Source organism: Populus alba, chromosome 12 (assembly GCF_005239225.2).
Source record: "Populus alba chromosome 12, ASM523922v2, whole genome shotgun sequence".
Taxonomy (NCBI): domain Eukaryota; kingdom Viridiplantae; phylum Streptophyta; class Magnoliopsida; order Malpighiales; family Salicaceae; genus Populus; species Populus alba.
Window position 1 is genome coordinate 3,471,033 of NC_133295.1, and position 21,995 is coordinate 3,493,027.

General features: G+C 34.9%; 3 protein-coding genes across 4 annotated transcripts; 2 read left to right on the forward strand and 1 right to left on the reverse strand.

Annotated features, from left to right (window-relative positions):
• Window positions 1–8,302: 8,302 nt before the first annotated feature.
• LOC118044389 (uncharacterized) lies at window positions 8,303–11,524 on the reverse strand. Its single transcript, XM_035052663.2, has 2 exons — window positions 10,945–11,524; window positions 8,303–8,679 (listed from the first exon to the last, which is right to left on the reverse strand). Exons 1-2 carry the CDS (start codon window positions 11,349–11,351, stop codon window positions 8,574–8,576), a joined length of 513 nt encoding a protein of 170 aa, XP_034908554.1. The 5' UTR covers window positions 11,352–11,524; the 3' UTR covers window positions 8,303–8,573.
• A 4,240-nt stretch (window positions 11,525–15,764) lies between these two features.
• Window positions 15,765–19,758, forward strand: LOC118044388 (uncharacterized). 2 transcript variants are annotated; one of them, XR_004686772.2, is made up of 3 exons: window positions 15,765–18,105; window positions 18,253–18,431; window positions 18,866–19,004. XR_004686772.2 is itself a non-coding variant. In XM_035052661.2 (3 exons), the coding sequence occupies exons 1-3, from the start codon at window positions 15,875–15,877 to the stop codon at window positions 19,434–19,436; spliced, it is 2,994 nt and encodes a 997-aa protein (XP_034908552.1). In that variant the 5' UTR covers window positions 15,765–15,874; the 3' UTR covers window positions 19,437–19,758. The 2 variants fall into 2 exon arrangements, 1 of the variants encoding a protein (XP_034908552.1); XM_035052661.2 differs by having other exon boundaries at window positions 18,240–18,431; window positions 18,866–19,758.
• A 913-nt stretch (window positions 19,759–20,671) lies between these two features.
• Window positions 20,672–21,842, forward strand: LOC118044387 (acidic endochitinase). Its single transcript, XM_035052660.2, has one exon. The coding sequence runs from the start codon at window positions 20,713–20,715 to the stop codon at window positions 21,595–21,597; it is 885 nt and encodes a 294-aa protein (XP_034908551.1). The 5' UTR covers window positions 20,672–20,712; the 3' UTR covers window positions 21,598–21,842.
• The last annotated feature ends 153 nt before the right edge of the window (window positions 21,843–21,995 follow it).

Here is a 21,995-nt window from a genome sequence, read left to right on the forward strand (position 1 = left end):
AACAAACACGCTCTTAAAAGCACGTTTGAGGCAGCGGTGTAATCAGAGTTTTAAGAAATTTTGATTTGTTTTATTTTAATTTTTTATATATTTTTTAATTTTATTTTAATATATTAATGTTAAAAAATAAATTTAAAAAAATAAAAAAATATATATTATTTTAATATATTTTCATGCAAAAAATACTTTAAAAAGTTGTTATTATCATTGTCTCAAATACTATTCATTTGACATTATATTAGCATCTAATATATTATTTTAGATATATTTTAATATATTATTTTTTATTTGAAAAAAATATTAAATTTATATTTTTTAATTGTTTTGATATTTTCATATCAAATAAAAAAAATTAAAAATATATTTTTAATTAAAAAATATATTTAAAAATATTATACACCTTATTATCAAATGAGTATTTAGAATAAGTATGCAAGACTTGTCGAAAATCGTAGGTTGGCTTGGTTAAAAAAAGTCTTGATTTTTATTATTTTAAATTATTTTTTTATTTGTGATTTTAAATTATTTTGATGTATTAATATCAAAAATAATTTTTTTTTAAAATAATTTTTTAATATATTTTTAAATAAAAAATATTTTTTATACTGTAACAAACCACCATATATATGATTTACCCTAGTAATAATCTCATAAATATTTTATTTTTGTCACTGCTTATAACTTGATTCTCAATTTTGTCACTCGTGGTAGAAGGAATTTCTGAATAGGTTTTCTTAGTCTAAAAACATGAAAAAAGAAAAGAAAAAACCTTATTGACATTACTGGAATGAATTGATCAAGAATATGTGATACAAGAAAATCTTTAGATAAACCTGGGACTAATTTAATTATTTTTATATGATGGTAAGGTTTTTTTTTTTAATTAATACGTGTCACATGCCCATTAAAACAAAGTATTTTTTTAATCATTTTAAAGATATATTTTTTATATTGATTTTATATATCTGAAAATGTTTATATGATTAGGAAAAACAAAGAAGAAAGGATATATATTTAATGAACTAGAAACAAGTCGTAATGTTACATGTGGGAAGTAGAATGGAGCAAGAAACCGTAGTTCTAACCAGGAAGAGAAATGAAGAACACTGATCGGTCCACAGGGTCTCTCGTCTTTGTTGGAAAGCCGAAAACAAGACAAAAGACAAAACATACGTCAAACAGACAGACCATACGTGAGCCATGACGACGCAGTACATTGTTCCATCCCACGTCACACCAGACCACGGTTTTTCCAAAGTTTCATAACTGATATGTATTTGTTCGAAAAAAAACACGCATCACATTCATTCTTTTTGTCTTCATGTGTTCGAATTTCGTTTTTTGTCTTCATTATTTCGGCACAAAAATAACTGAACCTTCTTCTTTCTTTTTTAGGTTCTTTGTAATTGATGGCACTCACCATTCTGGGGTGTGTGCAGAAAGCTTTTTTTTTTCTTCTTAATTTCAAAGTTTACTAAATATGTTGTTGGATGATTCTGGAAATTTGATAAATTGATGAGTTATCTTGCAACACAGACCAGTTTTATTTACCTTGTATGCCAGTGCAGAAGGTAAGAAGTAAATAGGAAAGGAAAGCTAATGGAGGACTTGTGGACGGTGTTTTGTGGGGGATCTGGCAATTTGAATATTGGTGAAAAGCCATCTAGTTCTAGTCTGGTGTTTCAACCAACTTCATGTATCAATCACGCGTTGATTATTTGTTTCAATGTTTTGCTTCTAATCATGCTCTTATTCATTTTCATACAAAAATCTTCTTCATCGCCAAAAATAGATAAAATCCCACCTCGATTTCAAGGCTATTCAAAGGCTACAGATAGTTTCTGCCATATTCAATGGTTGTATTGGATTTGTGTACTTGTGCTCGGGCATATGGATTTTAGAAGAGAAGCTGAGGAGGAAACAAACCGCCTTTCCTTTGAAAAGTTGGCTTGTGGTGTTGTTTCAGGGGTTTACATGGCTTTTAGTGGGTTTAAACATAAGCCTTCGAGGGAAGCATCTTCAAAGAACTCCCTTGCGGCTACTGTCCATCCTTACAGGATAGGTGAGTTTCCCTTCTGGTTTCATCAGACATGGACAACAAGCTTGCAGATCTGCGTTTCTCTTTTAATTCTTTACCGTGCAGTGGGGCTTGCAACATTCGCTGCCTTACTGGTTATTATAATCACCGTGCTGTGCAACGCTCTACTAGCGAAGTTACAGCATAAATTTCAGTCTAAGCTTATGGTGGCGCAAGATGAGAGATTGAAAGCTTGCAACGAGGCTCTGGTTAACATGAAGGTATTGAAATTATATGCTTGGGAAACCCATTTTAAGAATGCCATAGAAAATCTGAGAGCGGTGGAGTAAAAATGGTTGTCAGCAGTGCAATTGCGCAAAGCCTATAATAGTTTTCTCTTATGGTCTCCTCCTGTATTGATCTCTGCTGCTACCTTCGGAGCATGCTATTTCCTGAAGATACCTCTGCATGCTAACAATGTTTTCACCATTATCGCGGCTTTGCGTCTTGTTCAAGACCCAATTAGATCAATCTCTGATGTTATTGGAGTGGTCGTTCAAGCAAAGGTTGCTTTTGCACGTATTGTGACATTTCTCGAGGCACCAGAGTTGCAGAGTGGAAATACTCTGCAAAAGTGTAACAAAGGGACTGTGAAACGTTCTGTTTTAATCAAGTCAGCTGATTTTTCATGGGAAGAGAACCCATCAAAGCCCACACTGAGAAATGTGAGTTTAGACATGAGGCATGGTGAAAAGGTGGCCGTGTGTGGAGAAGTTTACTCAGGCAAGTCAACCCTTCTGGCAGCAATTCTTGGAGAAGTTCCACTTACACAGGGAACGGTAAGTTTACTAACTTTGCCGCCAAACTTACATTTCAATCCTTGGATAACTTTCTCTTCAGTATATGTCGCAATGATCTTCTAGCTTTTTGTGTTTTTTATGAACTGATGTGCTTTGATTCAGGTAATCGGATCCACTCTTTCATGAGTGAAACAACTGTCCTTTTGCTAATGAGAAACTCTTTTCAATTTCTATGACCTGCAGATTCAAGTATATAAACACATTGTAATGTTTTGAAAATAAAAAGGAATGAGAAAAGGCAACAAAGCCCTTGAAGGCTTAAAAAGAGGGTATAAATGAATGAGGGGTAGTGTGGTAATTGAATAAAAGTTGATAAATATAAATAGGAAGAAGTAAAAAAAAAAAAGAAAAGAAAGAGGATCTGAAATTTTGAGAGAGAACTAGCAGGAGAGAAGGGAGGAAGAAGAAGAGAAAAGAGGGAAAAAGGAAGAGATTGGAGAAAATAAGTAAAAAGGTAAGATTTTATGCTTTAACATGTATAATATGTTTTCTCTAGCTTTAAATTTCGGTTTTGATTAATTTTAGAGTTTTGAAGATTGTGTTTTGAGTTTATTGATGAATTAATTTGAAGGTTAGGAGTTGATTGTTGTGGGTATTTGATTATTTGGATGATTTTGAGAGATTGAATTGAAAAATGATGATTTTGAGTTGTGGTTGAATAGAATGATGAAGTTGAGTTATAAATCTGAAACTAACAGTAGGTGATCTGTTGAAATTCTGGGTTTGAGGTTGAAGATGATGAAAATTCAGTTTGGTCCCTCAAATTGTGAAAATTATAGTTTAGTCCCCGAACTTTGGAAATATTACAAATTGGTCCCTGGGGCATAAATTGAGGTTCTGAACAGAACTGAGGATGATTTAAGGGAAAAAAATTCCAGTATAATTAGGAACATATGATATTTTCAGTTTGGTCCTCCAATTTGACAAATTACGATTTGACCCCTAAAATTTTGATAAAATCACATTTTGGACCTTGGGGCATAATTCAAGATTCTGGACAAAGATAAGGACGAATTATGGATAAATTTCAGTATGGTTATGTATTTACAATTTGGTCCTCCAATTTTGATAAAATTACATTTTGGTCCCTGTTTTGGAAAATTGTCGTTTTAGTCCCTAAACCTAGGAGACTAAGCCTGGTTTCCTTTTATGCATTGGAATCTTTTATTTGTGTTCTTTTGAGTATATTTCATATATTTATTGTAGGTTCTCCTAACGATCCTTAATAGGATTTTCGGGTCTTTCGTCAGACATTCCTTTAGTTCAATATTTTATAGGTGAGTGGAATAATCTTTAATATGCATATAATATAAATAAATATGTATGTTGATTATACAATGAGTACAACTAGTAAATTTCTTGAATATTCATATATGTTGCTTTATTTTTCGAGTACTCATTTATTCTTGAATTTGCACTCACAATCTGTCAAAGTAAATTCCATTTGATATGATATACGTTTCTTTGATGATTCTATGAATATCTATTATGCCTTGATATGAGACTTGTCAGTCGCTATTTGCACACAGGCTAACTACTCTCCATTAGCATGGAGTTAATAGTGACTGACAAGTCCCATATCAAGGCATAATAGATATTCACAGAATCATCAAAGAAACGTATATCATATCAAATGGAATTTACTTTGACAGATTGCGGGTGCAAATTCAAGAATAAATGAGTACTTGGAAAATAAAACAACATATATGAATATTCAAGAAATTTACTAGTTGTACTCATTGTATAATCAACATACATATTTATTTATATTATATGCATATTAAAGATTATTCCACTCACCCATAAAATATTGAACTAAAGGAATGTATAACGAAAGACCTGAAAATCCTATTAAGGATCGTTAGGAGAACCTACAATAAATATATGAAATATACTCAAAAGAACACAAATAAAAGATTCCAATGCATAAAAGGAAACCAGGCTTAGTCTCCTAGGTTTAGGGACTAAAACGACAATTTTCCAAAACAGGGACCAAAATGTAATTTTATCAAAATTGGAGGACCAAATTGTAAATACATAACCATACTGAAATTTATCCATAATTCGTCCTTATCTTTGTCCAGAATCTTGAATTATGCCCCAAGGTCCAAAATGTGATTTTATCAAAATTTTAGGGGTCAAATCGTAATTTGTCAAATTGGAGGACCAAACTGAAAATATCATATGTTCCTAATTATACTGGAATTTTTTTCCCTTAAATCATCCTCAGTTCTGTTCAGAACCTCAATTTATGCCCCAGGGACCAATTTGTAATATTTCCAAAGTTCGGGGACTAAACTATAATTTTCACAATTTGAGGGACCAAACTGAATTTTCGTCATCTTCAACCTCAAACCCAGAATTTCAACAGATCACCTACTGTTAGTTTTAGATTTATAACTCAACTTCATTAATCTATTCAACCACAACTCAAAATCATTATTTTTCAATTCAATCTCTCAAAATCATCTAAATAATCAAATACCCACAACAATCAACCCCTAACCTTCAAATTAATTTATCAATAAACTCAAAACACAATCTTCAAAACTCTAAAATTAATCAAAACCGAAATTTAAAGCTAGAGAAAACATATTATACATGTTAAAGCATAAAATCTTACCATTTTACTTATTTTCTCCAATCTCTTATTTTTTCCCTTTTTTCTCTTCTTTTTCTTCTTCCTCCCTTCTCTCCTGCCGATTCTCTCTCAAAATTTCAGATCCTCTTTCTTTTTCTTTTTTTTCCTTACTTCCTATTTATATTTATCAACTTTTGTTCAATTACCACATTACCCCTCATTCATTTATACCTTCTCTTTAAGCCTCCAAGGGCTTTGTTGCCTTTTCCCATTCCTTTTTATTTTCAAAACATTACAATGTGTTTATGTATTCTTTTGATTGTAATGTTCAGTCAACGATGAGCAACCTGCTACAGTTGTGGAAGACGGATCAAATTGGAGCACGGGGCAGAGACAACTATTTTGCTTGGGTCGTGCCCTTTTGAGGAGAAGTAGGATATTGGTGCTTGATGAAGCAACTGCATCAATTGATAATGCAACCGACTTGATTTTGCAGAAGACTATTCGGACAGAATTTTCGGATTGCACTGTGATCATAGTAGCTCACAGGATACCAACCGTGATGGATTGCACAATGGTGCTTGCCATCAGCGATGGTAGGTTTGCCTGCTTCGATTTTTATCCAAAAAATGCACTTCAATGTCGATTTGTGTCCTGCTCCTCCGTGACTTGGCTGCTGCGCTGTAATTTGTTGCCCACTTAAGATACTCGCATCTAGAAATTCTTGATGCAGTTGAATGTAGGAGCTGATCGTTCATCCATGCCGCCCAAAACATTGGTAGAGGCTTCTTTTTCTGGAGTCGCCTCTCACCAAAATACCAGAGCTACAAAGAGATTTATCGCCAAACCTCTACTTGGCTTCCATTTCATAAAACAAAAGATAAAACACAACTTATCACTCAAGAAAGAAACTAATGTAGAGCTATCAAAAGAAATTCCAAGATGCACCAGTGAGCTGTTTCTGTTGCATTTCAGGAAAACTAGTCGAGTACGATGAGCCAACGAAGTTAATGAAGAAGGAAGGCTCAGTATTTCGTCAGCTTGTGAAGGTGAACTGGTCTCATTTACACGCAGCAGAATCACATTGAAGCTGACGATTGTTGCTCATGTATCCCACTTGACAATTCACACTGGCTTGGCAGCAAAAAGAAGGATATTCCAGGGCCGGGAATGAAGTAGAATCTATAGCATTGCAGCAACACTGTTCTGCACCTGTTTTATGTTGAGGAATCCGACCAGTTATATACTGATAGATATTTATTGGAGGCTAAGCACACTGATATAATATTTAATATGGTTCGACAAACCGTCTTTATTCACAAGAGAAGAGCCAATATTATTAGAGATATAGAGAAAGAGTTACAACACACATGAAGAAGAAGGATCACTTTACTTAACTTTACTCTCATTGCTCTAACACACTGCTGCACATGGCAGCAGGGTTGCTGCCTTGGCAAGCACTTCTTTTTCTCTTTTTTCTTCACACTTTTTTTTATTCTTAAATAATGATTTTATTTATAGATATCAATGTAAGGTAAGAGACCGTAAATTATAGCATAAATGGTGATAGCATATGGGTTGTACCATGTTTGTCAATGGTATAATTGACAATGACAACTCTTTTTTTTGTAGGATAGGCTGCACATGTTGTTATCCATTAAATAGTTTTCAAACATCAAGATTGCTAATTTCTACGGGGCAATTGAATATAATTGGCCATTTTCCACGAGTGTCAAGAGCTTCATTCTTCTTATTCCTCGGAGGTGGAAATTGAAGGAGTCCACAAACTTTATCCTTTGCTCTGCATCCACCATCATGAGCATGAATTCTTTCATGCATTTAAGTCGGTGAATGCTAATTATTTTCATAGTAATAGTCACGATGCAGTGCTCGTGTTAAATTACACTTCACTTTTATCTTCTTCAATCTTAACGAGTCTCTTTAATTGTAATCAATATATATAATCTCAAGCATCTCTCCGTACAGTTTATTTCCACTTAGGTCTGCAAATTCCAAGGCACTGCAATTTTTCAATAATAATGGTAATTCTCCACCCAAAAAAAAAGAGAGAAAAACTGTTGTGCAAACTCATTGTTTGAGTAAACAACTCAATTTTGAGTTGAATTTTTTTTTTAATTAATTTTTTTTATGTTATTGATATGCTGATATCAAAAATAAATTTTAAAAAATAAAAAAAATTTAAATAGAATTAATCTAACATGATTTATAAATTTAAAAAATAGTAAAAACTATTAATAATGCAACTGACTTGATTTTGCAGAAGACTCTAATGACTGAATTTTGAGATCGCACTGTGATCACTGTAGCTCATAGGAGAGCAACCGTGATGGATTGCACGATGGTACTTTCCATTAGCGATGGTAAGTTTCATCCCTTTAATTCATGTGTTAATGCGCTTCAATTTCAATATGGATTTGGGGTGTATGCATTTTTTGTTAATTCATTCACAGGTCTCTTTCTGGAGTAGCAAAAGATAGAACAGAACTTAACACTTGAGAAAGTGACCCAACTGTAGTGAGAACTTCATGTAGAAATATATCAAAACAAAATTCAAGATGCACCAGTGAGCTGTTTGTGATCTATTTCAGGTAAAGTAATCGCGCATGATGAGCCAACAAAGCTAATGAAGACAGAAGGTTCACTGTTTGGACAGCTTGGGAAGGAGTACTGGTCTCATTGACACACAGCAGAATCACATTGAAGCTGAAATTCATTTCATGCAGCAGAATCACTACGAAGCTGGCAGCTACGAGAAGGGTTCCAGGACAAGGTATGAGTAGGACTTGACGTATCACAAAAATACTGTAGGGCAAGGAAGGGAGATAAAAGAAGGATGAGGAACAGAAGTTCCCAGCGTCAGTTTTGTAACTATATTCAAATATCAAGTTTTTGCAAGAGCGTCAGGCATTTATCAATCATCAAAGCCCATTAAGGAGGGATTAGGCAAGTTAGGATACATCAAAGGAAAAATAAAACAAAAAAAAAGGAGGGCATGTGCCAGAATGAGGAATGAGCACCATGCAAGTCCTATGAGATATTTCCATGAATAAATAACGAGACCATTCAAAGGATGCAATGATCGCATTCATTGACTCTATGGTCCTCCAAGAATGGCATTTTCTATATCTTCTCTACTCAGTGCGTAGCTGAATCTCCTCTCCATATCCTTTTCAAGATTCCCTGGTCCATTCTTCAAGTACCTGCATCATAAGATACAATCCGTTTAGCCCAGCAATAAAACTAAAAGATGAAATGCGTAATTTAGTATGAAGACTTATTTCCTCCCTTTTGCATCAAATAAGCATCTCAGCATCCATTCCAAGAGCAAAATCTAACTACCCTGGATAAACGATGAAATCTTAGTTTGTGGAATTTGATAAATTAATTGGTTAGTCCTGTCAGGTTGAGCGTTCAAATAATTGAATAGCAAGGGAGGGCAGGGGAAAAGTGAACTTTCAGGCAAGCGGCATCACGAATTGAACCTTGTTTTGCACTTAAAATTATCCAGACCTCTCCATCATCCCTTTTCCTCTATTGAAAATCAACCAAGATTCAGTGAGAAATGGTATCGTTGCACTGGCCTTGCTCTTGAATAGGAGCGTCAGCTACCTTGAAAGCTTTCTTGAATGTAGCAGTCAAATTCAAATATTCTCAAAAGTCTGTCACATATGGAATTGGATGAACTCTAGCTCTCGGCATCAAGACCGACAAAGAGCCTTTTGCACCTAGCAAGGAAAGAAAGACAGATTGCACCTACTGACCACCTAGTTCTCTAACAGCACCTGCCCAAAAGTAATTACTTTGCCTCGTATTTTAGAAGACTTGATGGTGGAGAAAGTTTGGTAAAAACAAAAGTTCAAAGGTCTGTACTCATCATCACCATAGTCAAAAATAGACAATATCCAAGAATATGGAAGCTGCTGTTTAAATTGAGAAATCATTTTCTTAAACAACACAACACAGATATGAAAAGGAGGGTTTCTGTCATTAATTTTAGAAGGACTCTGGCTAGCCCAAATTGAATCAATGTTAACCAATTGATCTGCAAGCTATAATACACTTGCTAACTTCCCTGTCACCATTGATTGATACTGCCTCCAACTTCTCACATATTTGATACCAGTTTCCTTCACATAATCACTGATCCATCTTAGCTTTTGCTCATACTTGAATCCTTTTATTTGCAACATCTATGAGCATGAAACTACTATTCTACATTATCATGAAAAAGAAACTTTTGCTAATCCTATAACTTATTATCTGCATTGTATGGGTATGTGTCATGCAACCATCCATCCAATTCTAACTCTAGCAGCACCATGCTTTTCACCTCCTATACGCACAATTTATCCAAAGCAAAACAAACTGATCACTTTTAGAAATCTTCCATCATCAATTGCCTCCATTGCTCCTTCCACAAAAAGTGAATTCACACTTACAATTGCTAATCCTGAAACTCAACTTTACTATATACATAGCTGCAGACTGCAGCACTGCTAATCTGATTGAAAAAACAACAAATTTATTCATTCGAGTCATCTATAAACTACCAATATTTCGATAATATTGTTCTGCACCATGTTTTTCTTCTTTCGCACACCATGTTTTTCTTCTTCCCCAGAAGCAAACCACTATCATACTGGCTAGATTGTTTCACACATTACAACAAGACTAATTAAGGAGAAATGTGGATACAATGTACTGTTTTGTAGATAAAATGGCTAGCTATTAACAGTGGTTCTTCAGCTTTTTACAGGCTTAGAAAGGTTTTCATTGCATCAACCAAAATCATTATATGGTGGTAGTCCCTTTACTCATCTTACCTCACCAAATCCCTAGAGTCAAAGTAGTTGGGACCAGCTAGATCCTTTTCCTCGATTATGTTCTCTTCTGGGCAGCAGAATTCCCAGCACTAACAAGAATATATCAATTCCATCATTATACAAATAATTTCCATTGGGATTATGTTGCCCAAGATGGACAAACAAACTTTGAGCAATAGCCATGACAAAGCACACGGTGACTTGTCAGATTACAGCAAAAGCCATAGAAAACTATCCTAAACCACCAGGCATAATTTAATGATAGCTACGATATAGCTCACCCACAACATCTGTTGTTCGCCGATTCAAATCAAAATGAGCACCATTTTTTTCCATAGAAGCACAAGTTTCCTTCTTCTAAGAGATTTAAATTACATGTAGAAACCACTCAACATAATCATAAAAATGAAACCAAGTTCTCAACATGATGCAAAAGACCTATCAGGTAACCATTCACAGTAAGAGTTAGATCAAATATAATACACCAAACCAGTGGCAAAGCACCAAACCTCATGACCATAAGCAAAGTTCAAAACTTGACAGCAATTAATCAAATACCTTTACAACCTCAACACAATATACAAAACAACAAAAACCCAGAGGGTAAAACCACAAACCAAAACCAAAAAAACCCAACTTTACCTTATAAAAAGATCAGTGACATCAAGTGACAACTGAGCATGCCAATCAGGTTTCTCAATAAACCAAATAGCACGGTCCTCCTTGCTTTGATAAAACCCCAAATCCTTCAACCAAGCTTCAATGCAAGGTAAGCTGTGAGAGTACAGAGGGTTTTTCTTGTCAGGGAGTCTTTGTAGCCACTCATCTTCTGTTGAAGATATCTCCTCTGCTTCAGATGATTTTAAAGAAACTATTCTCTTGGGGTTTCTTAAGAACTTACATAGAGGATAAGGACATGAAAGAGATTTGGAGAAAAGGGGAGGGTGCAATGAGGGAAAGTAAGAGACTTTGGAAGGATGAGTGGAAGTTGAAGGGTGTGAAGAAAGGAGGATGTTAGTGGTAGTAAGTATGGAAGAAATGGAGGGCATATTTTTTCTTTCTTGGCTCTGCACTTAGGGATTCATTTAACTTGTTGTTAAGGGAAGATATTGGTGAAGTATGGAGGGAGAGTGAGTGTTGTGTAGTGTGCTGAAAGAGAAGCAGAGCATCGAGTGAGCAAAAGAGACCTTCGTTATCTTCATCTTTGGAGTTTTGGGGAAGGTTTAGGTGTGGGCGGGCATTTGGACACTCGCCTGTCCATCATAATGATGAAATTGTAATTTAGAGTAATTTTTAAAATATTTTTTATTTTAAATTATTTTTTAAGCCAAACTGTTCATGTTTTTTTAAAAAAATAATTTTTTTTTTTTTTTTTTCTTGAAATTAATATTTTTTATATATTTTTTTATATCATTTTGATATGATGATCAAAAATAATTTTTAAAAAATAAAAAAAATAATTTTTTAATATATTTTAAAAAAAATATTTTAAAAAGTAACAATTATTACATTTCTAAACAAGCAATAAAATAGTTTTTAAGGATAAGGAAAAGGACAAAACATTACACAATATACTAAAAGGGCTCAGCGCTCCTGTTGCTATTGTTTACATAGACACAAAGCACTATGAATTGGAATAGTATAACGGCAACTCAATCCTTGATACAAAAAGCTGCAATGACAGCGGGGAAGGGGGGTTGTTGGAGAGAAAATGGTCAGCACAAGTTTTGGTGGGGTTGCATACCATAGAAAGCAGACATTTGGCGCTGATCTGCCCCCGCAAGGACACCTGTGGCACTTGGGCTGCCAGGCCCTTATGTGTGGCAGACTCGAGCACCACCTAGCGCTTGGGATGAGTCCAATGTGCGGGCATGCCCCAGTGCCACCTAGTGCTTGTGTTTTTGCATAAAAGTCTGATTGGCTATGATAGCCCCAACACCACGTGGCGCTAGGGCAGACCAAGCACCACATTCGCGCAAAGGCAGCCCAAGTGCCTTGTTTCCGCTTCTTCATTGTTATTATAATATATTACTTATAATAAAATTACTAATATTTATACCACAACTGATAATATTTTAGTATTTATATTATTAATTATAAATAAAACAATAACATTTATAGCACAAATAATACTACTTTTTATATGAATATTTTAAATTTTAATAAAAATAATAATATTTTTAACGCAAATACTATTCATTATAATAAAATAATGATATTTGTAACACCAACTATTTTTAAGAGTAATACTTTTAATTATAAGAAAAATTAAAATATTTATAACACAAATTATACTATTTTTACTATTAATACTTTAAATTATAATAAAAATAGTTATAACACAAATAATATTATTTTTTATATTAATATTTTTAATTATAATAAAAATTAAAATATTTAAAATCTTTTATCAAGACCCAATAAAATTGGGTCACGCAAGACCCATTGAACTTGGGTGCTGATGTCGGACCCAAGACAAATGGGTCTCCTTTAGACCCAAGCGTTCAGGTGCTCCACATTGAGCGAGTGCAGGTTGGCTCACCCCAAGCAATATACATCGTCACGTGGCACTTGATCTGCACATTAGCGGGTGTTGTTGAGCTCACCTCAAGCACCCCTAATGCCACCGGGCACTTAGGTCTGCGTGCTAAGGTGACGCTTGAGCAGGGCCACCCAAGTGTCAGGTGTCTGTTTGCCATTGTTATTATAATATGATAACTTATAATAACAATAAATGATAATATTTTAGTATCATAATTAATTATAAATAAAATAATAATATTTGTAACACCAATTATATTATTTTTAAGAGTAATACTTTTAATTATAATAAAAATTAAAATATTTATAACACAAATTATACTATTTTTACTATCAATACTTTAAATTATAATAAAAATAGTTATAACACAAATAATATTATTAATACTTTTAATTATAATAAAAATTAAAATATTTAAAAATCCTTCATCAAGACCCAATAAAATTGAGTCATGCAAAACCTCATTGAGCTAGGGTGATGACCCTAAGACAATTGAGTTCTTTGCCATGACCCAAGCGTGCTGGCTCTCCCAAAGCCACCCCCCTCGTCATGTGGTGCTCGGGTTAGTATGTGGGGCAGGCACGGCAGACTCACCCAAGCACCACATGGCGCTCGAATCTAATTGCTAAGGAAGGGTTGCCTAGCGCCACATGGCTGGACGCGCGCACGCCCAACCCCAAGTTGGGTTTCGACGTGTCCACGCCCATCTTGGGGTTGGGTTTAGACGCATCTACGCTCAACTACATGTGCGTTATAAATATTATTTTTTCTCTTTATAGTTCAAAGGGTTTATATAAAAAATATTATTATTTATGTTATAAATATTATTATTATTATTATAACTGAAAGTATTGATATAAAAATATTATTATTTGTGTTGTAAGCATCCTTAAAATTCTTAAATATAATTATTTATGTTATAAATATTATTATTTTTATTGTAATTAATATTATTAATAAAATAATTAATAAATTTTGAAAAAAAAAATTATTATTAATATTAAAAAAATATTATTTTATATTATCAATTTTTACATTAAGTTTTTATAAAAATAAAAAGTGAGCCTACCACGCAGCATGGGCATCCAACTAAGCATAACCACTAAAGTAAAACACCATTTTAGAAGCTATAAAGGGAGGGATTTCACCCTGACTATAGGGCATTGATAAGGGTTATTACCCTTTATACAAGAAGGCTACTGAAATCATCTTTAAAACACCATCAAAGGAGAAGTTTTTTTTTTTTTTTTGATCAAATGTAAGAATCAAAGGAGAAGTTTTTATTTGATGAAGAAGGGCAGTTAGAGAAAGCCAATAACATATCCAACCAAAAAACCAATTAAAAACCTAATTAAAGACCTTCTCGTGAAGATATTTAAATCTTAGTTATTTATTGTATCTTTTTGCAAAACTTATGTTCGAACATGTTTTTTATTTATTCAACCCACAAAACCTCATTTGATTTAGTTCATGAACATCAAGGATGGATTACACGCCTTATAAATGGATTCATCATAAAATCCAAAACAAAAACATTAAAAGAAGCATTGAATGGACTTATTATGCAAGTTTTAGCCTGGGCTAAACATGAAAATCCTTAAGAGCATCAAGAGGAGGTCTTGATACATTTAATCCTTACACAAGAGGGACTCAATACACCCTTATTTTGGGTCATGGAGTTTCATTAACAAGGTTGTTAATTTTATATCAATTTTCAATCAACCTTTTTTGTGATGTTTTTCATGTGTTTTGTGGATTCCTAACTAGTTTTGAATTTTTTATTAAGTGGTGTGACAACATTAATTATTTTATTTAAATATTAAATTTGTATTTGTATTTTATTTTTTATGGAAAAAAAAGGTCTACCAACAACAAATCATTTTATTTCCGCTGACACACTCTACATCACCAAAAAATAGACACAACGGTGCGTCAAACGACATGGTAGAAAAGCAATTTCATTCATCAAGAGGTGGTGCATAAATGTGTGGGCACTTCACGGACCAACAATTTTTTAGATTAAAAATTTAATCTATCAAACTTAAAAGGTTAAACTGCCATCAATGATCCTTAAATTCCCTAACAAACTAAATGAAAAATATCAAAATGTCCTCTATACATGGCTTAATTTTTTGTTTTTATTTAGGAACAAATTTATTATTTCACTATTTTTTTAAAATATCAAAATAACCCTCTCAGCTGGTTTTAAATTTTTTTTGATATCGAGGGTAATTAGATCATTTTTATTGTACTAATAAAGTTAAAAAATAATTATACCCCTATACAAATTTTTAGTGACTAATACACTATATAAAAAGATTGAAATATCCTTAAATTAAAGATAATTGTTTTTATTAGACGTGAGAAAGATATCATTTTACTATTACAGTAACTAATAAAATTAGTTTATAAGCAATGTTTTTGTCTTCAGCTTTAGTTTATTATTATTATTATTATTATTATCAAATGACACACATTGGTGTGGGTAAGCTTTCATATTCTATTTTTATATAACTTGGTATCACTTAGAATAAATACCGGTAGAAATTCTAAACATCGAATTTAAAATAAGAAAACCTATTTTACCATACATTATTATACTAAAACTTTTATAATTTATTAATGTCTATTTGAAAAATATTGGATGAGAATTTGATGACTTAATTTAAATTGAATATTCCATAGATTTTTAATGACGGCACTCTTGAGCCAAAAAAAAAAAAAAACTTTAAGTGGAAAATGATTCTAGTCTCGTTTCGACCAAAATGTAATAAAATCCCATTTTAGGTTAAGAGACTTTTTTTTAATGTTTTTTTCCACCACAATCTAATGTTTATTTTAATTTTTTTCAGGTTTAGAAACTTTTTTTTTTTAATTTATAATTATCCTTAAACTTCTATTTATAAAAAATACCCTTAGATCAACAAAAATGAAAAAGAAATCATCCCGCCAAAGAAACCCCAAAATCCCGCCCTTTCATCGTCCCAGCCTCCTTTTCCTCCCTCCTCCGCCTCCAGCAAATCTTCAACCATGGCAGATCAAATCACAGACTACTCCAAGACCCAACGCATACTTCTTCTCATAGACCTAACCCCGCTTCTCCACGACTCCCCAACCCCTTACATCACTTCCCTTCTCTCCTCCATCAAACCCCTTCTCTCTTTCCCTCCTCTCTCCACTTCTCTCTTTTCTTTCAAACTCTTCTTCTCCTCCCTTTCCCCTCTTCTTTTCTCTTCAAAACTTCCCTTCCCTCCCTTTTCCCTCTCCTTTGACCACCCCAACAATACTCTTCACTCAATCACAACTTCCCTCTCTTCTCTCTTGCCTAAACATGAGCAATCTTCTTTTTCTTCGCTTTCGCCGAGGGCAGCCCATGTGGCTGCTATGTTTCAGGAGATACTCCATGAGTATGCCTGGGACTCTGATTCGTGCAATTCTATAATGGGTATGTCTCAAAGTTCTGATTCTTTTGTCATTAAGTCTAATTTGGTTATTCTGTTTTCACCAATTTTGAGGTCTTTTAAGTTTGTTTCGGAGTTTTTCAACGTGGAATTGAATGATGGGTGTTTGAGAGATGGAAGCCTGTTTCATGAGAAGTTTTGTGGGGTTTTTGAGAGTGTTAGTGAAGGGTTTGCTAGTAAAGATATTCACTTTGTTTGGGTTGATGTGAGATGTGAAGTTGGATGTGTTGGTTTCGATGAGTCCGAAGTGGTTTTTGAGTTTTTCAGGAGGGAGATTAAAGTTTTAGGTTGGGGGTTTTGTTCTAGTGATTCCATTGTGTTAGGTTCTGCTCTTGTTCCCTTTGGTTTGATTTATCCTAGGATTGGTGTTTCGCCGAAAGTTTTTGATTTTAATGCTTGTTGTAAGAGAGTTTGCGCGCAATTGAGTCTTGAGATATTAGATGTGAGTGAAAAGCCTTTGGAATGTAAGTGTTGTGATCTTGAATTGATTAACTTGGACGTGTTTTCTAGATTTACCCATAAATTCATGGATTTGGAATCAGGTAGTTGTGAACAAAGGGAAATGGTATTGGAAGATTTTGGTGGTGGAGTTGCGAAATTACATGTCAAGGCAGTACAAATGCATGGTAAAGATGTAAAATTTGAGGGGCCATTGTCAGATCCAATTCTTGTACGCGAGCTTTCAAGGGATGTTGCGAAAGATCAAAAAGAAAATTGCAGTGAGTTTTTTGAAGATAAGGTTCTTCAGATGTTGGGGATTGAAATGAGTGAGTTTGTATCTAGAAAATCCACACCCATCTGGCAAATTCTTTTGAGTTTTCTATACAGAGAAGGTTATTGGGCTCTGGTTTCTCTTTCAAAGGGTGATGGCAACTTGGTTACAGGAATCCTCAAGCCTTTTACAGTTTCTTCAGCTCTTTTCTTTATTGCAGGAGATCAATTTCACCCTTCTGTAGTTGCAGGTAAATTTGATGGAGTGAGTATGGGTCAAGTTGTTAAGAAGACAGAAAATGAGGCTTTCAAACAAAAAATCAATTTGAGGCACACCAATGGACTTATTGGTTCTCAATCTGGGCACTCACCATTTGATAAGTGTGCTGAACTAGGAGGCTGTAAAAGGAAGAAGAAAAGGAGTTCAAATACGCTCAAGGAACTGACATGGAGGGCCTTCTGCAAGGCAGCACAGGAAGATTTTCAGATAGATTTAGAAGAGGTTTACTTTTCCAGGGGATGCAATAAGTCAAAGAAGTTGAAATTCCTGAAATGCTGGATGAAACAGATTAAGAAATCTAGCTATTGTAGCTGGGCCATGCCAGACAGTTCCAATCCATGCCAGGACATCCCAAAAGAAGTACATGACAGGTTAAATGTGTTGCCTCGGGAAAGTGAACAGCCAGTTACTTCTTGTGCTTCAATAGGAGAGGATTCTTTGACAGGGGCTTCTAGAATACAGGATGAAGCTGCTCTTGATTTTCACTCTGGAACTTTGGAAAGTTTCTTCAGTGACCTTCCCCACAAAATCCAGCAAGGACTTGAGTCTGAAGAAGTAGACCTGGGGACATTGGCTGAGCGACTGGTGAATGCATCTATCTATTGGTTATATCAAAAGTGTGAAAAGGAAACGACCTCAGAGAATCAAACCACTGATATAAAATCTGGCAGTGCTACTGCTAGTGTTGTTGCTATTGAGCTAGCAAAACTTCTACTTAGGGAGCCTAAAGATTTGGCTGCTATGTACAAAGACAGTGATGCATCTAACCTTAGTTTTGCTGAGGCTACATCAGAAAATATAGCTAGAGTGTATCCATGTTTGTTTCATTTATATAATTGTTCATGTTATTATCTCTCTTTGTGTTCTTTTGTTGTTTGTTAATCACTTGTTAAGGTTGACAACTTGCACCAAGGATGATGATACTTTCCTTAATCTGCCAAAGATATGAACTGCAGATTTTGTTTCGTATGGAGATACTGCAATCAGAGGTTGGAGCAAGTATTGGGGAGTCTACGAAACATAGATTTGTGAAACATATTTGCTTGCTTTTAGAGACCATTCAATGCCATCTGAAGGGGGGCTTTTTTGGTGATTGGAGCCTTGATGCATACGTGGGAAAGATTATAAGTAACAGGTATGCATACATCTACACAAAGAACACAATTTTATTCCTGAAACAACCAATTGTCGAGCAACTTTTGGGAATTTATGAAGCATGCTGCTGTTCATTGTTTGGTGCTGTACAAAATGAGCACTGCTGGTGCCTGCTATTTCTTCTTTCTTTAGCATGGATTATTTGTCTAGCATTTCCTAAAGCCCAAATTTTGGAGGAGCTTCCTTTATTGGTTTGAAACATTTCTTTGCGGATCTGCCTGCAACTTATTCATGTTGCTCATAACATATCAATGTAGTGACTGTAACTGCATTGTGTTCTGGAATTTCATCCCTTGAAGCCCATTATGAATGATTTTAATGTTGGTCATTGGCATGTGATGGACATTCATATTCATTCGCTGAGAAGGAAGATGAGCACAGCTAAAATATATGCTTGCACGCACAATTTTTCAGGTACTGTCAGAGTCTTGGTGGTGTTGTTCACAAAATCTATGAAAAAATGGATTTATTGCTGTTTTCTGAGGAAGATGAATTGCCTAATTCTGTCCTCAACAGTGAGGACAGTAATCAAACAAGGAGAGAAGAAATAGAACGAGATAAAACGGATGATAATAATAGAATTAATGATTCAGTCTCAGCCGAAGACGAGTCACTTCGACATGTGGAAAATGAGTTTCAAAGCCCCCAAGGTATGAGCCAGGAGGAGCATGCTCGAAAACTAATTGAAGCTCAAGCTAGAAGACAGAGGGCTCGAAGATTTGCATCTTTCACTAGCTGGGTTCCAGATTTGCAGAGAGTTTGGGCACCAAAGCAGCCAACGGCAATGAAAATGAAGTCAGATCCTCTTCGTAAGCTGGCAAAAAGAAAGGAAAGAAGACGGGTAAATTATGATGTGGTTTTAGACACCCCAATGACTGGAAACAAGGGAGGAATCAACAGCGATGACAGGAACCACCAAGCTTATGGGACTTCCTTGTGTGGTTCTGTTTCCAAGGCTTTGTTTCAAGATGATGACTCGAGCTAAGTGCAACAGTTCATACTGCGATCTGATGTTCATATTTTTTTTCTAAAAAAAGTTTAACGAAAACCTTCAATGGAAATCATAAAGGCTTGATGGCCATGCATAAACTTGCATTTTAGCACTACTGCTGACAACTTTTACCAAACTGTAGTTATAACTTGAAACATTACAGTTAAGAGGTAATTTTTGTCTTCCACCATACTTTCTCTCACCTTTGTATATTTGAGCTCCGTATGATTTCATTTTAAGGTAAACTGATGTTTTTGAGAGCCAAGAAGACAGTTGTTATGTATGTCAATGGAAGACAATGTTATTCTTTTGCTCAGTTCACTTTATTACCTTTACTGTTTTTTCATTTTCACTTCTCTTTATTACCGAAGTTGGGCTCTAACATGTGTTCATAACCCAACAGCAAGATACTATTTGAGACAAACAAGAAGGCTATCAACGTTTTGGGCTGCTGTTAGAAGGGAAATGGAAACGTGGATGAACACTATACAGAAGACACTGCTCAATATTCCAAGCTTTGGTCAACCAGATAGACCAAGCAGTCAATAAACTGCCTACCTTCTCTAACATTCGTGGAATTTATGATCCTTCAAATAGCATACGCCATCGGATGGGCACAAACTTCCATTTATATCTGATGATTTAGCAGTGTCTATTTCCCGCGTACCAAATTATGACTTAGATTGTGATTGTTCATTGTGTTTTTTCAACATTGATGGCTTTTCTATGCGAAAAGATCTTGAGGCTGCAAAAGATTAATTTTTAAAAATATATTAAAATAATATTTTATTTATTTTTAAAAATTATTTTTGATATAAGTATAATAAAAAAATAAAAAATTTTAATTTTTTTAAAACATATTAAAAACACAAAAACAAATGTGACAAACTATCCTACACTTTAAATTAAGCAGCCTCTCATAATTTCCAGGAGTAATACCTGTAATGGAATTGTTGAAAAATGATCTTAGTAAATTTTTTTCCACAAGGCTGCATCTGTGATGCTAGCAGATGAAGTTTCTAGCTAGAAATTGTTGGTTTCTGGTTAGATCAATGCAAATTTACGACTTGGCTACTCAATTCTTGACTAACAGATGGTTAGCAACTTTGTTTCCTAAAGTTTGGAATGGAAAAGGTTGCGTACCCCACAAGGCACGGAGATTAGACTTTTCTACCTTCAAACATTTCAACATGCGTTATCCTCAGCGCTATAAATTTGTAACCTCTCCACCATTGTTGAGCCACAAAGCAAGCTTATACAGATATTCGAAATGGCTTTCTGTACACAAGCTGTTATCCTGATTCTATCCGTCTTGATTGTCTCCTGGTGCAAGCCCTCGTATGGTGCAGGCATTGCCATCTACTGGGGACAAAATGGAAATGAAGGCACCTTGGCTGCTACTTGTAACTCAGGGAACTATCAATTTGTTAACGTAGCTTTCCTCTCCGCTTTCGGCAATGGTCAAACTCCCGTGCTCAACCTCGCAGGCCACTGTAACCCCAGTGCCAATACTTGCACCGGCTTAAGTGCTGACATCAAAGCTTGCCAAGGGAAGGGCATCAAAGTGCTCCTTTCCATCGGAGGTGCTTCAGGTACCTACTCTCTTTCATCGGCCGATGATGCAAGGCAAGTGGCAAATTATATCTGGAATAACTTCCTTGGTGGTCAGTCCAGTTCGCGTCCGCTAGGCGACGCCGTCTTAGACGGTGTTGATTTTGATATCGAGGCTGGTTCAGGTCAGTTCTGGGATGATCTTGCGAGGGCACTTAATGGATTTAGCCAACAAAAGAAGGTCTACTTAGCTGCAGCTCCACAATGTCCCTTCCCCGATGCTCATCTAGACACTGCTATTAAAACTGGGCTGTTTGATTATGTGTGGGTTCAATTCTATAACAATCCGCCATGTCAATACTCAGGAAACGCAAACAATTTGTTGAGTGCATGGAACCAATGGACAACAGTTCAAGCAAATCAAGTATTCCTGGGACTACCTGCGGCTCCTGCTGCAGCCCCTAGTGGTGGATTCATCCCTGCTGATGTGCTCACCTCTCAAGTTCTTCCATCTATCAAGAATTCACCCAAATATGGAGGTGTCATGCTCTGGAACAAGCAATTTGACAATGGATACAGTGCAGCTATAAAGGGCAGTGTCTAAGTTTCGCAGCCTTGCTCGTGTCATCATCTCATGTATCCTCAGTGAAGCACTCGCGCTGACAATAAAACATGTGACTCTGTACTTGTACTTGAATTGATCTTAGGTTAAATAAAATTATATATTTTGATGAGAATAATAAACACAAGAGTATCATCTATAGACATGAATCGGATATAATGTCTACCAATGAAGTATTGTAAAGTTAATCTCTAATAATCTTCTCAACATAAATTTAGTTGTTTTATTGATTGATTTAAAGAAACTTATTTTTTAAGTTGATTATTAATAGTTTAGTACTAGATAATATACGCCACACCACACATGTCAGGTCAATTTTTTTCTCATATAAAAAGAATTGCTCAAGCAATGATGACGGTTTTATAAAAAGTAAAAAAATT